Raw genomic sequence first — 15808 nt, 5'->3', positions numbered from 1 at the left:
TGTTTCAACACACACATAAGTTCAGTTGCTAGATGTGGAACTGCCTGCTCCAAGAGTAAGAGTGTTTCCAACATGATGCATCGCCACGTTGTCCTCCACGAAAGCCGTTCTGAGACGTGGGGATGTCCTGGGGAAAAAGAGCAAAGTGGAGCCTTCAGCTTGCAGCTCAGTGTGGGGCTCTGAAAGATGGGGTGTGAGGGATGTTATGAGGGGTGTGGGAAGTGGGACTCCGCCCTATGATCTGCAGGAGGCGCTCTCTCTCTCTCTCTTTCTCTCTCTCTCTCTTTCTCTCTCTCTCTCTCTCTCTTTCTCTCTCTCTCCCCCTCTCCCTCTCTCTCCCCCTCTCCCCCTTCCCCCCCCCCTCTGTCTTTCTCTGTCTGTCTCTGTCTGTCTATCTCTCTCTCTCCCTCTCCCTCCCTCCCTCTCCCCCTCTCCCTCTCCCTCTCTCTGTTTTCTTTTTTGAGACAGGGTCTCATGTAGCAGCCCAGGTTGGCCTTGAGCTTAATATGGAACTTAGTCCATAGCAGAGCGTGGCCTTGAATTCCCGATCCCCCTGCCTCCAGTTCCTGATTACTGAGATTACAGGCATGTGAAGTTCCTTTTTAGCTGCCTTTGAAAGGGAGGTAGAGGAATAGCTAAAGAGGTTGTGGTCACTATTGGGGATTTGCGTCCCTATTTGTGAGTCACGGCTCAGAGTTAGCCTTGCTCAGCCTATGCTTTCTCCCCAAACCCTGCCCTTTTCCTCAGTTGTCTGTTACTTAGCCCTGGCTGTCCTGGAACTCACTCTGTAGCCCAGGCTGGCCTCGAACTCACAGAGATCCGCCTGCCTCTGCCTCCCGAGTGCTGTGATTAAAGGCATCTGCCACCAAACACCTGGCTTGTTTATTTTTTAATTAATTAATTAATTTGTATGTGTGCGTCATTGTACCATAGCATGCGTGTGGAGGTCAGAGGACCACTTTTAGTAGTAGGTTCTCTCTTACCAAGTGGATTGATCTCAGGCTTGGCAACACGTGCCCTGACCTGCTGAGCCACCTCGACAGCCCCATACCTAGTCCACTCCCACTTTGTTTTTTTTTTTTCGTGACAGGGTTTCTCTGTGTAGTCCTGGCTGTCCTGGAACTCACTGTATAGACGAGGCTGGCCTCAGGCTCAGAGATCTATCTGCCTCTGCTTCTGCTGGGATTAAAGGAGTGCGCCGCCATGACCAGCCAGCCATACTAGCTTTTCCAAGTAGAGACCTGAGGGCCATCCTTAGCTTGTCCCTTTTCCTTATCTCCTGCTCCTGCTCTGTTAGTGAGTCCTGTCAGTTCTGCTTCCAAAATAGATGGACACACAAGCTTCTGAGCTCTTTTGTTGAGGTTATTGTAGATCGTTTTTTAAAGGCAGTGCTTCGTGTAGTCCAGGATGGCCTAGAACTGACTATGGAGCTAAGGGAGACCTTGAACTTGTTTCCCAAGTCCTGGGGTGACAGTCGTCCACCATCATGCCCAGTGTTTGTAGTGCTGAGGGTGGAACCAAGGGCTTTGCGAATGCTAGGCAGCCACCCCACTCGGAACTGTCTCTCCAGGCTACTCTGTTTAAGTTCTCTCCCTCCTGTTCATCTTCTGTACAGCAAACAGTGATGTTGAAAGATACAGCAAAGCTCTTTATCCTGGGCCTTAAGAACATAGAAGATTTCACATTGCCCTGGGGTGAGAATCAGGGGCTCCGAGTCTCAGTAACCTTGGCAGGCTTGGAACTTGCTCTATCCACCAGGCTGACATTGAACTCACAGGGATCAACCCCTGCTGCCCTGTCCCCAAAGAGAGCGAGAGAGCGAGAGAGAGAGAGAGAGAGAGAGAGAGAGAGAGAGAGAGAGAAATCCTGTTTGCTGGATAGAGAACAATACTGCCTCTGTAGTACTGGGATCAAAGGCTTGCACCACCATGCCCATTTGGGATTCCTTCTCTTTAACGCCTCTAGCTACAGAGGCACTGGCCTTCCCAACCAGCCCTTTATTCCCCACGATTCTTTTTTTTTTTTCTTTATTAAGAAATTTTCTACTCACTCCACATGCTATCCACAGACCCCCCCCCTTCCCTCCCACGATTCTTTCTGTGTTTCATGGCCAACTCTTTCCATCCTTCAGGATTCAGCACGAATCTGAGCTTAGAATCCCCCTGCATCTAGTCTTGCCGTTTTCTCTCTTCAGCTTTTGTCTTTAGACCATCAGCAGTTGGTGAGGTCTTTGCATCTGTGCCTCCCTGAAGAGCTTAGCTCCAAGGATGTTGAGCCCTATCACAGTGCCCATGTGACCCAAAAAGCCTCTTCCGAGATAGTTGCACTTCGTTCTTCTGTGGTGCGCGTCTGACAGTGGGGTAGACACAGACTTGGACTTTGACACCCAAATTCCACTCTTTTCTTAGATTCCTGCCCCAAGGAGAGGAGAAATAGTGAGAAAGATTGGCGATGCCTTGCGGAGAAAGATCCGAGTACTGGGAAAACTGGTAAGGTATTTTTGAAGTCTATTCGTGATCTCTTGAGTAGAGAGTAGGCCGTCAAGAGTTTTCATATGTAAGTTTTGTTTTGTTTGAAACTGTGGTTTTTGCTGTGTTGTCTAGCCTTGGCTCAAGTGATCCCTCTGCCTCAGACTCCTAACTGCTGGAGTTCTGTGTGCTTCCTTTCCCCACTAGCCTTAATCAGATTTAAAAGGATTAACATTGTACTTGTGTCTTAAGATTGTAATTTTTAAGAAAAAGAAATTTTGAAATCCATTTTTTTTAGAGGAAAGAGAGGAAAGTGAAAAAATTATGTGGTTTAAAAATCACTGAAGCAAAATCCATTATATGCATGAATGAAGTTCTCAAAGAATTAATAAACAAAATTATATTAAAAAATAAGACAAAAAGCAAGTAAATAAAGAAGTAAAAAGAAAGATAAAAAGCAAAAAATCATCAGAAAAGAACAGACTTTCTTAGTTTATTGCCTACATAAAATAATGTTTTATTTTGCCCTTAGCTTAATGTTTAAGGTACAGATTCTCCTGGAGAAATTCTGCTTGGATTTTTATATTTTTAGGTGTCTTTGGAGATGGGGAAAATCTTAGTGGAAGGGATAGGAGAAGTTCAAGAGTACGTGGACATTTGTGATTACGCAGCCGGCCTGTCGAGGATGATCGGAGGACCTGTCTTGCCTTCTGAAAGTAAGCCTGGTGTCAGTTAACTAAGTGTTTGGTGCTGCAGTACAGACCTCCAAAAATTCTGCTGCGGCCCAGCAAGATGGCTTGGCAGGATGCCCGACAACTTCAGTTTCATTCCCAGGACCACAGAGTAGAGGGAGGGAGAGAACTGATTTTTGTCCTCTGACCTCCACATGTGTGTACGCACAGACTCACACACCAGATATGTGTCAGGGTAGCCATAATAGAACAAGAAGAGGATAGGACCATACGCATATAGGGGACTTCTACCGCAGCCCGGGCGTGCTGTCGAAAAGGCCTCTCGGGGAAGATGCCCTAAGGCCTTGAGGAGATGGAACTGGGGGGTAGAATGCTTCAGGTGGGGAAGAGGCTTGTGTAAAGGATGGAGGAACATGGTCCACGTGGGGACCGCCTTGCTTCGGCACAGCCGGAGGATGCAGTGCAAGCATCCCTGTTGTAAAGAGTCTGGACTTTATCCTCAATAGCTACAGCATCTGTACAGACTATAGAAGCCTTCACGCCAGGGGTTGATGGCAGTAGGGCAAAGCAGGGAGAGTAGGAGAGAAGGCTAGCCTTGCAAAGCAGGGGTGAGGGTGCCAGCTTGCAGGATGGCCTCGGTATGAGGTGCTGTACTAGGAGGTTCCCAGCCCGCTTCCAGTGTGAATGATGACAAGAAGGGTCGCTTTCCTGTCATGTTGTAGTATGTAATTTAACCAGGTCTGTCAAGAGTTTCTTGGGTCAGCCGGCTATTGATTAAAATAAGCCTTTGTGGGATTAAAGTTTGCAATTAAAATATGAGTTTTGGTTTTTTTATTTGTTTGTTTCTTTGTTTTTTTCATACGATGTCTCATGTATTCCAGGCTGGGCTGGAACTTACCAGGTAGCTGAGAAAAACTTAGAACTGATCTTTCTGCCTCCCTCTCCTCAATTCTGGGATTATAGGCATGAACCACCACACCCAGTTTATGCTGTGCTGGGGATCCAACTCAGGACTTTGTACATGCTAGGCAAGCAGTCTACCAAAATATAAACATTTCTATTCAGACTTTTAATTTCCTTACAGTGAATGGAAAGTTTTTGTAATCCGCCAACATGAGCCCATAACACAAAATTCCTTGTCTTGAAGTCGGAGAGGTCAAGAGATGACATAAAGAACATAGACCTGAGAATCACGTGTTCTGTGCTCTGTTTATATCTTACCCTTTGTGTTTACATCTCTTGGGGGAACGTGACATGTCCCTGTCTTCCAATTGGGACTCATAATGCCCTTACCTCTGCAGCTCCTGAGGTATGAGGTATAATGAACACCATTATAGTTGATGAAGTAGTATAGTAATAAACAGTTCTGTTTTATATTAAGTGATATATATGCTCATACCCTTTGGCTATATGAGGTGATCCTCGGAAGCATCAGGAATCCTCTCTGGTCTGGTACCTGTACTTCTGACCTAAGAGGAAGGGTTTAGGATTTTGTTCTTAATACATTTGTGTTCACTAAGTGAATATTAATACCCCTCAGGACCTGGCCATGCTCTCATCGAGCAGTGGAACCCGTTAGGCCTGGTGGGAATCATCACTGCCTTCAATTTCCCAGTGGCTGTGTTTGGTTGGAACAATGCCATATCACTGATCACAGGGAATGTCTGCATTTGGTAAGCTGTGCCCTTCTCCCTGTGATAAGTAGACAGATTTCCTGTGGAGAGCAGGTAGCTATTGCTCTGCACTGCGCAAAGGGCTTTAGATGGATTCCAGTGTTTTCCAAACTTTCTCAGCTAATGCTTTAAGTCACACGTGCTAATTGTCTACATTTTTAATTTGTCTTTCACATCGGTGACATGTTGGGATGTGGTAGTGTCCCCTTCCCCTCCCAGCTGCCCGTACTCCAAGTGGAAGGATCATACCTGGGTTCTGATACTAAATACCCAGAGTGAGACTCCATAGGTTAATGGTTCAGTCTTCTGTAGAACTGCCCCCAGTTCAGATTGATTGATTGATTAATTGACTGATTTTTTTTAGTTTTTATTTTTTTGAGAGGAAGACTCTGAACTCTTGCCTCTACCTTCTACCATGGGATTAAAGGCATGGGCTACTTTGTCCAGGATTTTTTTTTTTGATTTTTTTTTTTAAATTAATTAATTAATTAATTAATTTTTTTTTTGAGGCAAGATCTCACTATGTAACCCAGGCAATCTTACTGCCTCAGCCCCGAGTGCAGGGATTACAGGTGTGCAGCAGTGTGCCCAGCCAAATTTATTAGTGTTAAGTAATGCTTTCCATAGAACATTCTCAATCTCTCCTATAAAACAAAGTGTAGTTTGAAGGCTTCATGATGTGGTACCACTTGCTGAAGGAACCTTTCTGTTTGAGATTTCTCATTGTGACCAACTGCTTGATAAGAGATAACTTAAAGGGGGGGGGTCTATTTGAGTCACAGGTCGGGGTGGAGTACAGTCCATCATGCAGAGGCGGCATGGTGTGGGACCAGCTTGCTCATACCCGTTCACTCAGGAAACAGGGAAGGGAGATTGCTAATGTTCATCTGGCTTTCTCCCCTTTTCCCTTTTATTCTACCCCAGAGCTCAGTCATGGGAAGCCGCTCCCCATGTTTGGGGTGGGTCTTCCTCCTTTAGTTGAAGGGTAGGTTTCCATTTCAGTTACTAGAGTTGTTTGTCATCTAAATGGACAGAACCTTTTCTCCAAAACTTTGTATTTCTTTGTAATGAAAGGCATTTGCCTCTCCTCAAGTTAATTTTCTCTCTCTCTCTTTTTAAAAATGTCTCCAGGAAAGGAGCACCAACAACGTCTCTCGTTAGTATAGCGGTCACAAAGTAAGTATGCGTGGCTTTCTTTTTCCTGGGTATGACGTAATTTTGCAAAGGTGATTGACAGGCACTGGTTTTTTGTTTTGTTTTGTTTTTTCAAGACAGAATTTCTCTCTGTAACAGCCCTGGCTGTCCTGGATCTCACTCTGTAGACCAGGCTGGCCTTGAACTCATAGAGATCTACCTGCCTCTGCCTCCTGAGTGCTGGGATTAAAGGCATGGGCTACCACGTCCGGCTCCCCAGGCACTGGGTTTTTAATGGTGGGAAGTGTCCTGTTTATTTCAGCATAGAGATCAGGTAACTTTCTTCTTTGGTTGTAGTAACACTTTATATCACTTTACAGTTTATATGGCTCTTTCTGAGCCATGTCATTTAATTTACCTCTTTGGAAGGATGCCAGATATTGACATGTGTGTTGAACTCTTCTGGACATTTTATCACTGGAAAAATAAAAACCTCTGCAGTGAGAAGAATACAGTCCCTGGCACTTTAGGAACTGTATTTATTTGATAACTATCCACAGGTTTATGGCTGAGAAGCCCTCTGCTCCCTGTGCTGGGGATTGAATTTAGGGTCTTACATGTGCTAGGCAGGTGCTCTGCCATTGAGATACATCAGTCAAGTGAACAGACCAATAACAAAACAGAGAGAACCGATTAGTACGCTATTTAATACTATTTAAAAGGAATTACATTTTTTGTTAAAAATTGTAAGTCCTTATCTATTTATATTTGAGACCTTTACATCTCTGAGGTCATAAAATCAATACTATCAATTTAGGAATCTAGAATTTAGATTCGTTGGCTTCTTCTGGCCTATTTAATCCTGATGATTAATGGATGGATCATGCAATCCAGTGGTTGTGTAATCTTCTTTCTGATTTAAGAAGTTTTGATAGAGAGCTTGTACAGGATGTCTTCTGATCACCGCACATACACCATGGTACGGGTACACCCACACTCACACATATCACACACACACACACACACACACACACACACACACACACACACATATACACACTTGGCTGTCAAGATGGCCCTGTCACTGGAACCCACATGGTAGAAAGATCTGACTCCCATAAGTTGTCCTCTGATCCATATGCATACCATGGCACACATGTGCGCACACACTTCAGACATATAAATACACACAAAACAAATAGATAAAAATGTAATTAAGGCTGAATGTGGTGGCATACACTTTTAATGCCAGCACTCAGGAGGCAGAGGCAGGCAGATCTCTGTGACTTTGAGGTCATCCTGGCCTACATAGCAAGTTCTAGGACAACCAGGACTATATAGCGAGATCCTGTCTCAAACAAAAACTTATCAACAAAAAAGTAATTATAAAAAAAAAAATCTCTACCACTGTAAAACATTAAACAAAACCAAAAGAGGTAAGGTATTATGTCTTAGTATTTAGTTAAAAGGAATAATGTCTTCTTAGGGTTTTCAAATTAATGTTAAATGGAAATACAAAAACAATGAGACTCCTCAGGCAGCTTTTAAAATGTACGCTGTTTTCAGTGGGAGAATGGCTTGTTGTTCCTGAGTAAGGTAGCGCTGGTTTGCGTACTAATTTTGGTTTCAGCCTTCTCCTTTTCTTCAGACAGTTCTGAAGAGTTTGGATGGTCCTGTGGACCTGTTCCCTAGTGGCCTGCTTCCTTCCGCTTAGCTCCATTTCTAGCCTTTCATCACCTCCCAATACCTTACCACACAAATCCCTCAGGATAGTAAGCCATGGTTTGGTCGGCGCTCACTTCACACACAGGTGTGTTCTGATCTCTCAGGCACTTCTCAGTGCAATCAAGTTGACATCAAGATTAGCTATCACCCTGAGTTTAAAAGCCTAACACCCCCAGGAGCCCCCATCTCCTGCAGCAAATCCAGAAGCACAGCGTTCAGATGCCATGGGAGTCAGGGGCCGCCATGCTCTAGACTGAAGACATGCCGTTCCCATGTGTAAAGTCCACAGATCGTTGTCCTGGTCTCGTTGGAAAGGAGCTGCGAGTTGGGACTGATAGCAAAGGAACTTTGCTGTTTGTCTTCTAAAAACTCAAAATTATTACTTTTTTAAATAGTATCGCACTCTGTAACCTAGGCTGGTTTCTCATTCATGGTGAGCCTCCTGCCTCAGCTTCCTGAGTGCTAGGATTACAGGCATGAACCATAACACTCCACTGGAAACTGGGAAGGAAGAATCATGCTTCTGAAAATGCAGAGTCAGTTCAGCCGTCTGTCTGTCTGTCTGTCTGTCTGTCTGTCTGTCTTCCTTTCCTCCCCACTCCCTCTTTCTTTCTTTTTTTTCAATGGAGAGTTGCTCTGTGTAGCCCTGGCTGTTCTGGAACTCTCTGAAGACCAGGCTGGCCTCAAAGATCTGCTTTCTCAAGTGCAGGGATTAAAGGCGTGTACCACACCTGGCTAGTTCAGCCAATTTTCACAACTCACAGCCAGAGTTAGATACTGGGTAACCATGGTCTCATTTAACTGCAGCCCTTAAATTGAAGGAGAACATATTTCTGTGTCCACGAGCCTTTTGGGCATGGAGGATACTGCCGTTTTCTGACAGAAGCCAGCAGATGCAAGCCCTGCGCTACTCAGGGTTACATAAGGCAGGCCCCGTTCTCCAGTGTACCTCCATGGAAACTTCTAGTCTTTGGAGACTTCTTCCTTCCACATTCTATCCTTTTTTGTTTTAATTTTGCTTATTGAGCCGGTTTTCATGTAGTCAGACTGCCCTACATTCATTACGCAGCTGAATCTGACCTTGAACTCTCCATCCTGCCTCCACCTCCCAAGTGCTGGGATGGCAGACAATTACCACCATGCCTGGCTCTCCTTTCATCCTGTACTGCTTCTCTCTTTATAGGGAGGGGATGTGGGAGAGCAGGGTCCCTTGTAGTCCAGGCTAGCCTTGATCTCCCATGAAGTTCTGATCCTTCTGCCTCCACCTCCCAAGAGCTAGGATTTCAGGCACACACTAGCATACCTAGTTTATGCAGGGCTGGAGATTGAGTCCAGGGCTTCATGCAAGCTAGGCAAATACTCTGAGCCAGGCTAAACATCCCCTGCTTCCCTTTCCTGCTTCTGTTTGTGAGCAGATGTGGGGGAGAATGTTCAGATGTCTTATTTGCTTCTGGAGTCTCTTTAATTTCCTTCATCTTCCTGCACCTTACTCCTTTGTAATTCCCTTACTGTTGTTTTTATGGATGTGTGGTTATGGACAAAAGAAGAAAAAGCAGATTCCATGTCCTTCCATGCTGACTCCGCCCCAGCCTCCAATCTGCCATATTGACTCCGATGTGTCTTCATAGTGGATGAAAATGTGTTTTTAACCCCCCATGCAATGCTTCCCATCTCCTACTCATGTTCCGTATATTTTTCCCTTGAACACTGGATTGTAAACCCACACTTCTTGTGTTTGCAAACCTTGTCTGTAATCTATGAGGAAAACCCAGGTCTGAGTGTTTGAAGAGTTGGGGAGAAAGTTGAAAAGGGAGGTCACGTGAGAGGGATTTCTCTCCCTCGTTTATAAAAGTGTTCTGAGTGAAACGGTTGGCTGAACAGTGTCTGCTGTTTCCTTCCTAGGATCGTCGCCAAGGTTTTGGAGGACAACCAGCTGCCTGGTGCCATTTGTTCCCTGACTTGTGGTGGAGCAGATATTGGGTAGGTGAAGGGATGGAGAGCATCCTTCTGTTGAAGGACCCTGGGTTGATTGCTGGGACTCTTCTACCGTAATAACAAAACCCGGTATGGCTAAAGAGGCGAGGCTACCTTCTGTGGGCATTCCTACTGTAGACCTGCTATGCCCCTGTCAATGAGCAACCCTCCTGAGAAATACTTGTTTCTTAGTTCTCCACCTACGGATTTTCAGTGTTTATAATTTGGACAGATAATAATTTCCTAACACCTGATTTATCCAGGGACCTTATAAAGCGAAATGGTGACATCACACTCTGTGCCTGAGGACTTAGCGTAGTGTCATTCCCTTAGCTGACCATAAAAGGAGGCTGGGGAGCCGGGCGGTGGTGGCGCACGCCTTTAATCCCAGCACTCGGAAGGCAGAGCCAGGTGGATCTCTGTGAGTTCGAGGCCAGCCTGGGCTACCAAGTGAGTTCCAGGAGAGGCATAAATCTACACAGAGAAACCCTGTCTCGAAAAACCAAAAAAAAAAAAAAAAAAAAAAAAAAAGGAGGCTGGGGGTGGAGCCCAGAGGGTAGGGTGTTCGTCTAGCATTCATGAAACTCTGGGTTCATAGGGTGTTCATCTAGCATTCATGAAACTCTGGGTTCAGTTGCTAGCACTGGATATACCAGGTATGGTGACACAGGCCTGTAATCTCAAAACTCTGGAGGTGAAGGCAGGAAGATCAAGAGTTCAATGTCATCTGCAGCTACATGGCAAGTTTGAGACCCTACCTAGAAAAAAAGGGCTTTTTGGGTTTTGTTTTGTTTTTTTCCTGGAGCTGAGGACCGAACCCAGGGCCTTGTGCTTGCCAGGCAAGCGTTCTACCGCTGAGCTAAATCCCTAACCCCTTGGGTTTCGTTTTAACTGCCACGAGATTCATATACCATAAAACCCCCCCTTTGAAACCGTACCACTTGGCTCTTTGTTAGTTTTGTTTTGGTCTTGGAGTGGGAGCCCAGGCACTCTGTGTAGAGCCCAGGCAAGGGTTCTCCCACCGAGCTGTACCCTCAGCCCCTGCTGAGTAGCTTTTAGAATATTCAGTGTTGGGCAGCCATTGCTATGTTATTCCAGGATGTTTCCACACCCATTTCGCACTGTCTTCCCCGAGTTTCTGACAGTCACTGACATACTTTTTGTCTCTGTGAACTTTGGTGCCATTTTGTATAAATGGAATCAGAATGTGAGCTCTTTTGTGATGCTCTTTTGTGGCTCCTCTTTTACTTAGCGCAAGGTCACAGCCTCTTGAATCTGGAATTGGCTAATACTGCTCCAAATCATCAGGAGAGCTGGGGTCAGTTTTTTGCCAGCTTAGCCTTTGACCAGGGAGGTTCCCTAGGAGTCAGGTCTATCACCATGTTGGTCTAGATGTTAGGCTCTTACTTCTTTGTTCATATAGATGAGAATAATAGAAAACCTATCCTCCTGCCTCCCTATTTCCCCCTCTCCCCCTCTTCATAGTACCCAGTGAAGTGTTTTTAAATGTCACTGAAACACGAGTGTTGTATTCTTTGGCCTACTCAGTTCTTGCACTCTGGATATCCTGTCCTTCTGTTGGCCTTGGCATAGCTCAGTCAGTAGTCTACGTAGGACCTTGCTAAGCATGGCCACCTGGCATACAGGCACTCATGCTTGTGGGTTGAACCTGGGGAGTTTTACCTGAGTAGTTAGCTCAAGCTGTCCGGCGTGCCAGCCGAAGCAGGGGCTGCCCTGCGTTGCTCATACTGAGTGGGAGCATCAACAACTGGACAAAGAAGTTCAATCAGCAGTGTTTGAGCTACGTTCCTGAGAAACAACCGGAAATCCTAGAACAGCTTTTAATTTTTTAAAACTTGTTTATTTTGCGGGGGGGGGGGGGGGGGGGGGAGTTTTAACTGGGCGAGAAAGGAGGTCCAAGGGAGGGACTGATTGTGGAAAACTCAGGGTAGCTGTAGATGACTTGAGGGTTTGATCCTCCTGCCTTCCACCTCTCAGCTGCTGGGATTGTAGATATAAATCACCACATCCCGTTTGTGTGATGCCTCCTGAATGCTATGAAGCTAGCTACATCCACAACCCTGAGAGCAATGCCTGTTACCTGGGTCCTGGAGAGATCTGCAGTGTTAATCATGAGGATTTTTGAGATAGTGCCTTACTAAGTGGTCCAGGGTAGCTTTGAACTCATGCTAGCACAGGCAGGCCTTCAATGTGTACTCTTCCTATGTCAGGCTCCCAAGTAGCTGGGATTACAGGCTTGTGCCATAGCTCCAGTTGTTCTTTTCTTCTAAGTAAAAGATTTATTTAGTTTTATGCGTGTGGGTGTTTTGCCTGCACGTGTACCACATGCATGCCTGGTGTCTGTAGAAACCAGAAGAGTGTTGGGTCCTCCAGAACTAGAGTTACTGATGGTTGTGAGCCAGCATATAGGTTCTGGGAGTTGAACCTGGATCTTCTGGAAGAGCAGCTGGTCTTTTAACTGCTGAGCCAGCTCTCCAGCCCCAGCTCTGGCTGTTCTTAAAGGATTGTATTGCAGATGAGGAGCCCGGAAGCAGCTGGTGCTCATTAAAGATGCACTAGGAACATGTCTCGGCTCCTTCTCAGTACAGGAAGAACTTTCTTCATGAGCTAAGGAGGTTCCCTAAAGGGGCTGTCATAGCTCACAGAGTAGGTCGGCTTGTTTTCCCTGTGCTGCTACTTGTGAAAAGTTTATTTCATTACCTCATGCCCGTGGGAGAGACTTCCTTGTAACCTTGACGGTCTTGCCACGGGTTTATAACATGCTTCTTGCTGGTACTGTTGGGTGTCGTCATTTCTAGGTGTTTCTGCTTGGGTGACCCTCTCTGTTCCCTGCAGCACAGCAATGGCCAAGGACGCACGTATCAACCTGCTGTCCTTCACGGGGAGCACTCAGGTGGGGAAGCAGGTGGCCCTAATGGTGCAGGAGAGGTTTGGTAAGTGTGGGCTCTGTGATGAGGATTTGAATCAGTTTATGATATTCACAAGTTTTTGCTGGGCCTGGTGATGCACTCCTTTAATTCCAACACTGGAGGGGCAGAGGCAGGTGGACCTCTGAACTCAAGGCCAGCCTGGTCTATGTAATGAGTTCCAGGTTAGCCAGGACTATATTATGACCCTGTCTCCAAAAACCCAAAAAACTAACAAACAACAAACAAAACAAAAAATTCAACAAAATAAATAATGCAAGATTTAGCTTTAGAAAATTTTATTTCTGTATAGTAACAATAAATGAAAATTGAAAATGAAGTTCAAGAAACAGTTTCACTTATGGTGACATCAAAAAAATAAAACACTGACACAAAACCAAAAAGTCGTGTTAGTCTTTTGTTCAAAATACCTAACAAAAGACATTAAGACCTGAATCAATGGAAAGACACTCACTTTCACTTTCATAGTGTCTAGGCTTGTCAAGATACCAGTTCTTCCCAAGTGAGCTGCGGCTCAGTGGACCTGCTGTCAACATCGGCTCTCTGTCTGTGGCAAGCAACAGGTTCATGCCAGAATTCCTGTGGCAATGCAAAGAGCCCTGAATATCTGAAACAATTTTAAAAGACCAACGACGGAGAACTGATTTTACAACTAACTACAAAATTATCGCATGACGTCATAGATCAATGGGATAGAACCAAGAGCCCCTACATGTATTGTTAATGGGTGTTTTTTCCTCTTAGCATGATTACCAGACATGTTCAGTGGGCAAGAATGGTCTCTCTTGACAGGTAGTGCTTGGATAACTAGATGGCCACATGAATTAGTATGAAATTTGTCCTTGCCTTACTCTAAACTCCAAACTTAACTAAAAATGTATCAAAGACCTAAATGTAGAGCCAAGACTAAATTTATGGAAACGTAAGAAATAAGTCTGTGTGACCCTGGGTTGGGCAGTGCTTTCTTAAATGACACCCAAGACACAAATAGTAGTGACAGTAGTTAAATTAGACTTCATCAGAAACTTTCTGTGCTTCACCGTATTCCAGAGAAAGAAAGTGGGAAGAGCAGCCCACAGAAGGGCACAGAATATTTACAAGTCATTTCTCACATAAGGAACATGTGTCTAGAATATAGGAAGTTTTTTTTAGACAGGATTTCTGGCCTGGAACTCGCTATATAGACCACACTGGCCTTGAACTCATGTGCCTGCTCTGCCTCCTGAATACTAGGATTGAAGGTGTGTGAAACATAGCCACTCTTAAAGATCAACAATCTAAAGACAAATGCTATAAATTTTTTTCTGTAATGCTGGGTTAGTCCCAGGACCTTATCTATATGAGATAAATGTTCTACCACTGAGCTACATTCACAACTACAAATAATGCAATTAAAAAATGGGCCGTGGGGGCTGGTGAGATGGCTTAGTGGATAAAAGCATTTGCTGTGCAACTTTGATAACTGAGTTTAATTCCTGGAACCCCTGTAAAAGGGCTGGACTCAGCTGCTTGCATCTGTAGTCCCAGCACTCCCATTGTGAGATGGGAGAGCCAGGAGAATCCCCTGGGAGCTCACACACATAGCCCAGTGGTAGAAAGAATGGGAGAAACTGCCTCAGAAACAAGGTGGAAGGAAAGAGCCAACTCCCAAAAGTTTCCTCTGACATTCATATGCATGCTGTGATACCTGTGCTCTTGTGTGTGCTTGCTGTCTGTCTGTCTGTCTGTCCGTCCATCCTACCCTCTCATATACACAAAATAAAGAGAAAGAATAACTGGAAAATGGGCAGTAGATAGGAATAAGCCCCTCATGTGTGCAGTAAATAGGAAAAGACACTCAGGAGCAGAGTGTACCCTTCTTCTCACCACCTCCTACACGGAGCAGTAGTTGTTCTTGCTTAAGCAGCAGCGCAGTAGGATTGCAGTCTCTTGAGTACATTTGGCTGTCTTAAGTGATAGGCACTTTGGTTTGCAAGGGGTTGGAGATTGGCGGTAAGGAGGGAGGTTAGAGAGCAGTTGATGGGCATAAGCAGAAGGCATGGGCCTCCCCCCTTTGGCCAGATATCACACGCAGTCAGGAAGGGGAAACTGCCATCTTCTGTACAGAGGAATCTTCTGTTTCCTCCTTAGCACCTAGCATAGTGCCGTGTGTCAGCGTTGAGCTTTGTTTACATCAGTTCTTGCCCCAGAAGCTGGACCTGTTGTAGTCCTCAGAGGCTTTGCCAATAGCAGCCATATCTTTCATACTTAATATTCACTGGATGCTTAACTGTTTCAGAGCCATGGGGGTGACAATGTACTCTCCTGTATCATGCCCCTGCTACTTCAAATAAATTTCTTTAAAGGAAATATATTTTCAAAAGAGTAGAACAAAACACATGTCTATAAAATTGAGTTAGACCTCTAGGCTCTATGCAGGGGAGAGTGAGATGAGCCAGGCATTCAGAGAGTCTTTATGCAGGGGAGAGTGAGATGAGGCAGTCATTCAGAGTCTTTATGCAGGGGAGAGTGAGATGAGCCAGTCATTCAGAGAGTCTTTATGCAGGGGAGAGTGAGGTGAGCCAGTCATTCAGAGAGTCTTTATGCAGGGGAGAGTGAGGTGAGCCAGGAATTCAGAGAGTCTTTATGCAGGGGAGAGTGGGATGAGGCAGTCATTCAGAGAGTCTTTATGCAGGGGAGAGTGAGGTGAGCCAGGCATTCAGAGAGTTCTGTATGACTCCTCTGGAATGTGAGTGAATTGGCATTATATGTCAGAAGTCCTGCAGGTCATACACCTGGGCAGTGACCTAAGTAGATAATGAATAACACTGATGACAAACAACTAATACATTCAACACTGAATGATTAATAAACAAAATTGGATGCGTTGTCACAATAGAATAACATGCATTGATTTCATTTTCCCACTTCTGGGGACTATCTACCCCATTATCTTTTGTTCCCCTCCCACATCTGCTTCTTTCGCCGCCTAACTAGCCACCTTCTGTTTTCGTTCATGTCGTGTGTGTGTGTGTGTGTGTGTGTGTGTGTGTGTGTGTGTTACACGCGCACAGGTAAAAGGACAGTTTGCAGGAGTCACTTCTCTAATCATGTAGGTCTTGGGGATTGAACTCAGGCTTGGCTGCAGGCACCTTTATTTGCTGAGCCAACCATTCAGCTCCTAGTGAATTTCATTAGGGCTCCTTAAAAAATTT

The 15808-nt window shown here is 45.2% G+C and overlaps 1 protein-coding gene across 1 annotated transcript in view; it reads left to right on the top strand.

Moving 5' to 3' along the window:
• Aldh7a1 (aldehyde dehydrogenase 7 family member A1) overlaps positions 1-15808 on the top strand; it is a 42087-nt gene that overhangs the window by 10847 nt on the left and 15432 nt on the right. Inside the window, exons 4-9 of the mRNA XM_059246355.1 lie at positions 2409-2489; positions 3061-3184; positions 4701-4833; positions 5965-6009; positions 9595-9672; positions 12523-12620. Of these exons, the coding sequence (XP_059102338.1) occupies positions 2409-2489; positions 3061-3184; positions 4701-4833; positions 5965-6009; positions 9595-9672; positions 12523-12620 (559 nt within the window). The remainder of the gene's footprint in view (positions 1-2408; positions 2490-3060; positions 3185-4700; positions 4834-5964; positions 6010-9594; positions 9673-12522; positions 12621-15808) is intronic.

This window comes from Peromyscus eremicus, chromosome 19 (genome assembly GCF_949786415.1).
Source record: "Peromyscus eremicus chromosome 19, PerEre_H2_v1, whole genome shotgun sequence".
NCBI classification, from domain to species: Eukaryota; Metazoa; Chordata; class Mammalia; order Rodentia; family Cricetidae; genus Peromyscus; species Peromyscus eremicus.
Note: the sequence above shows the minus strand (reverse complement) of the source record. Positions and strands in the feature narration are given on the sequence as shown.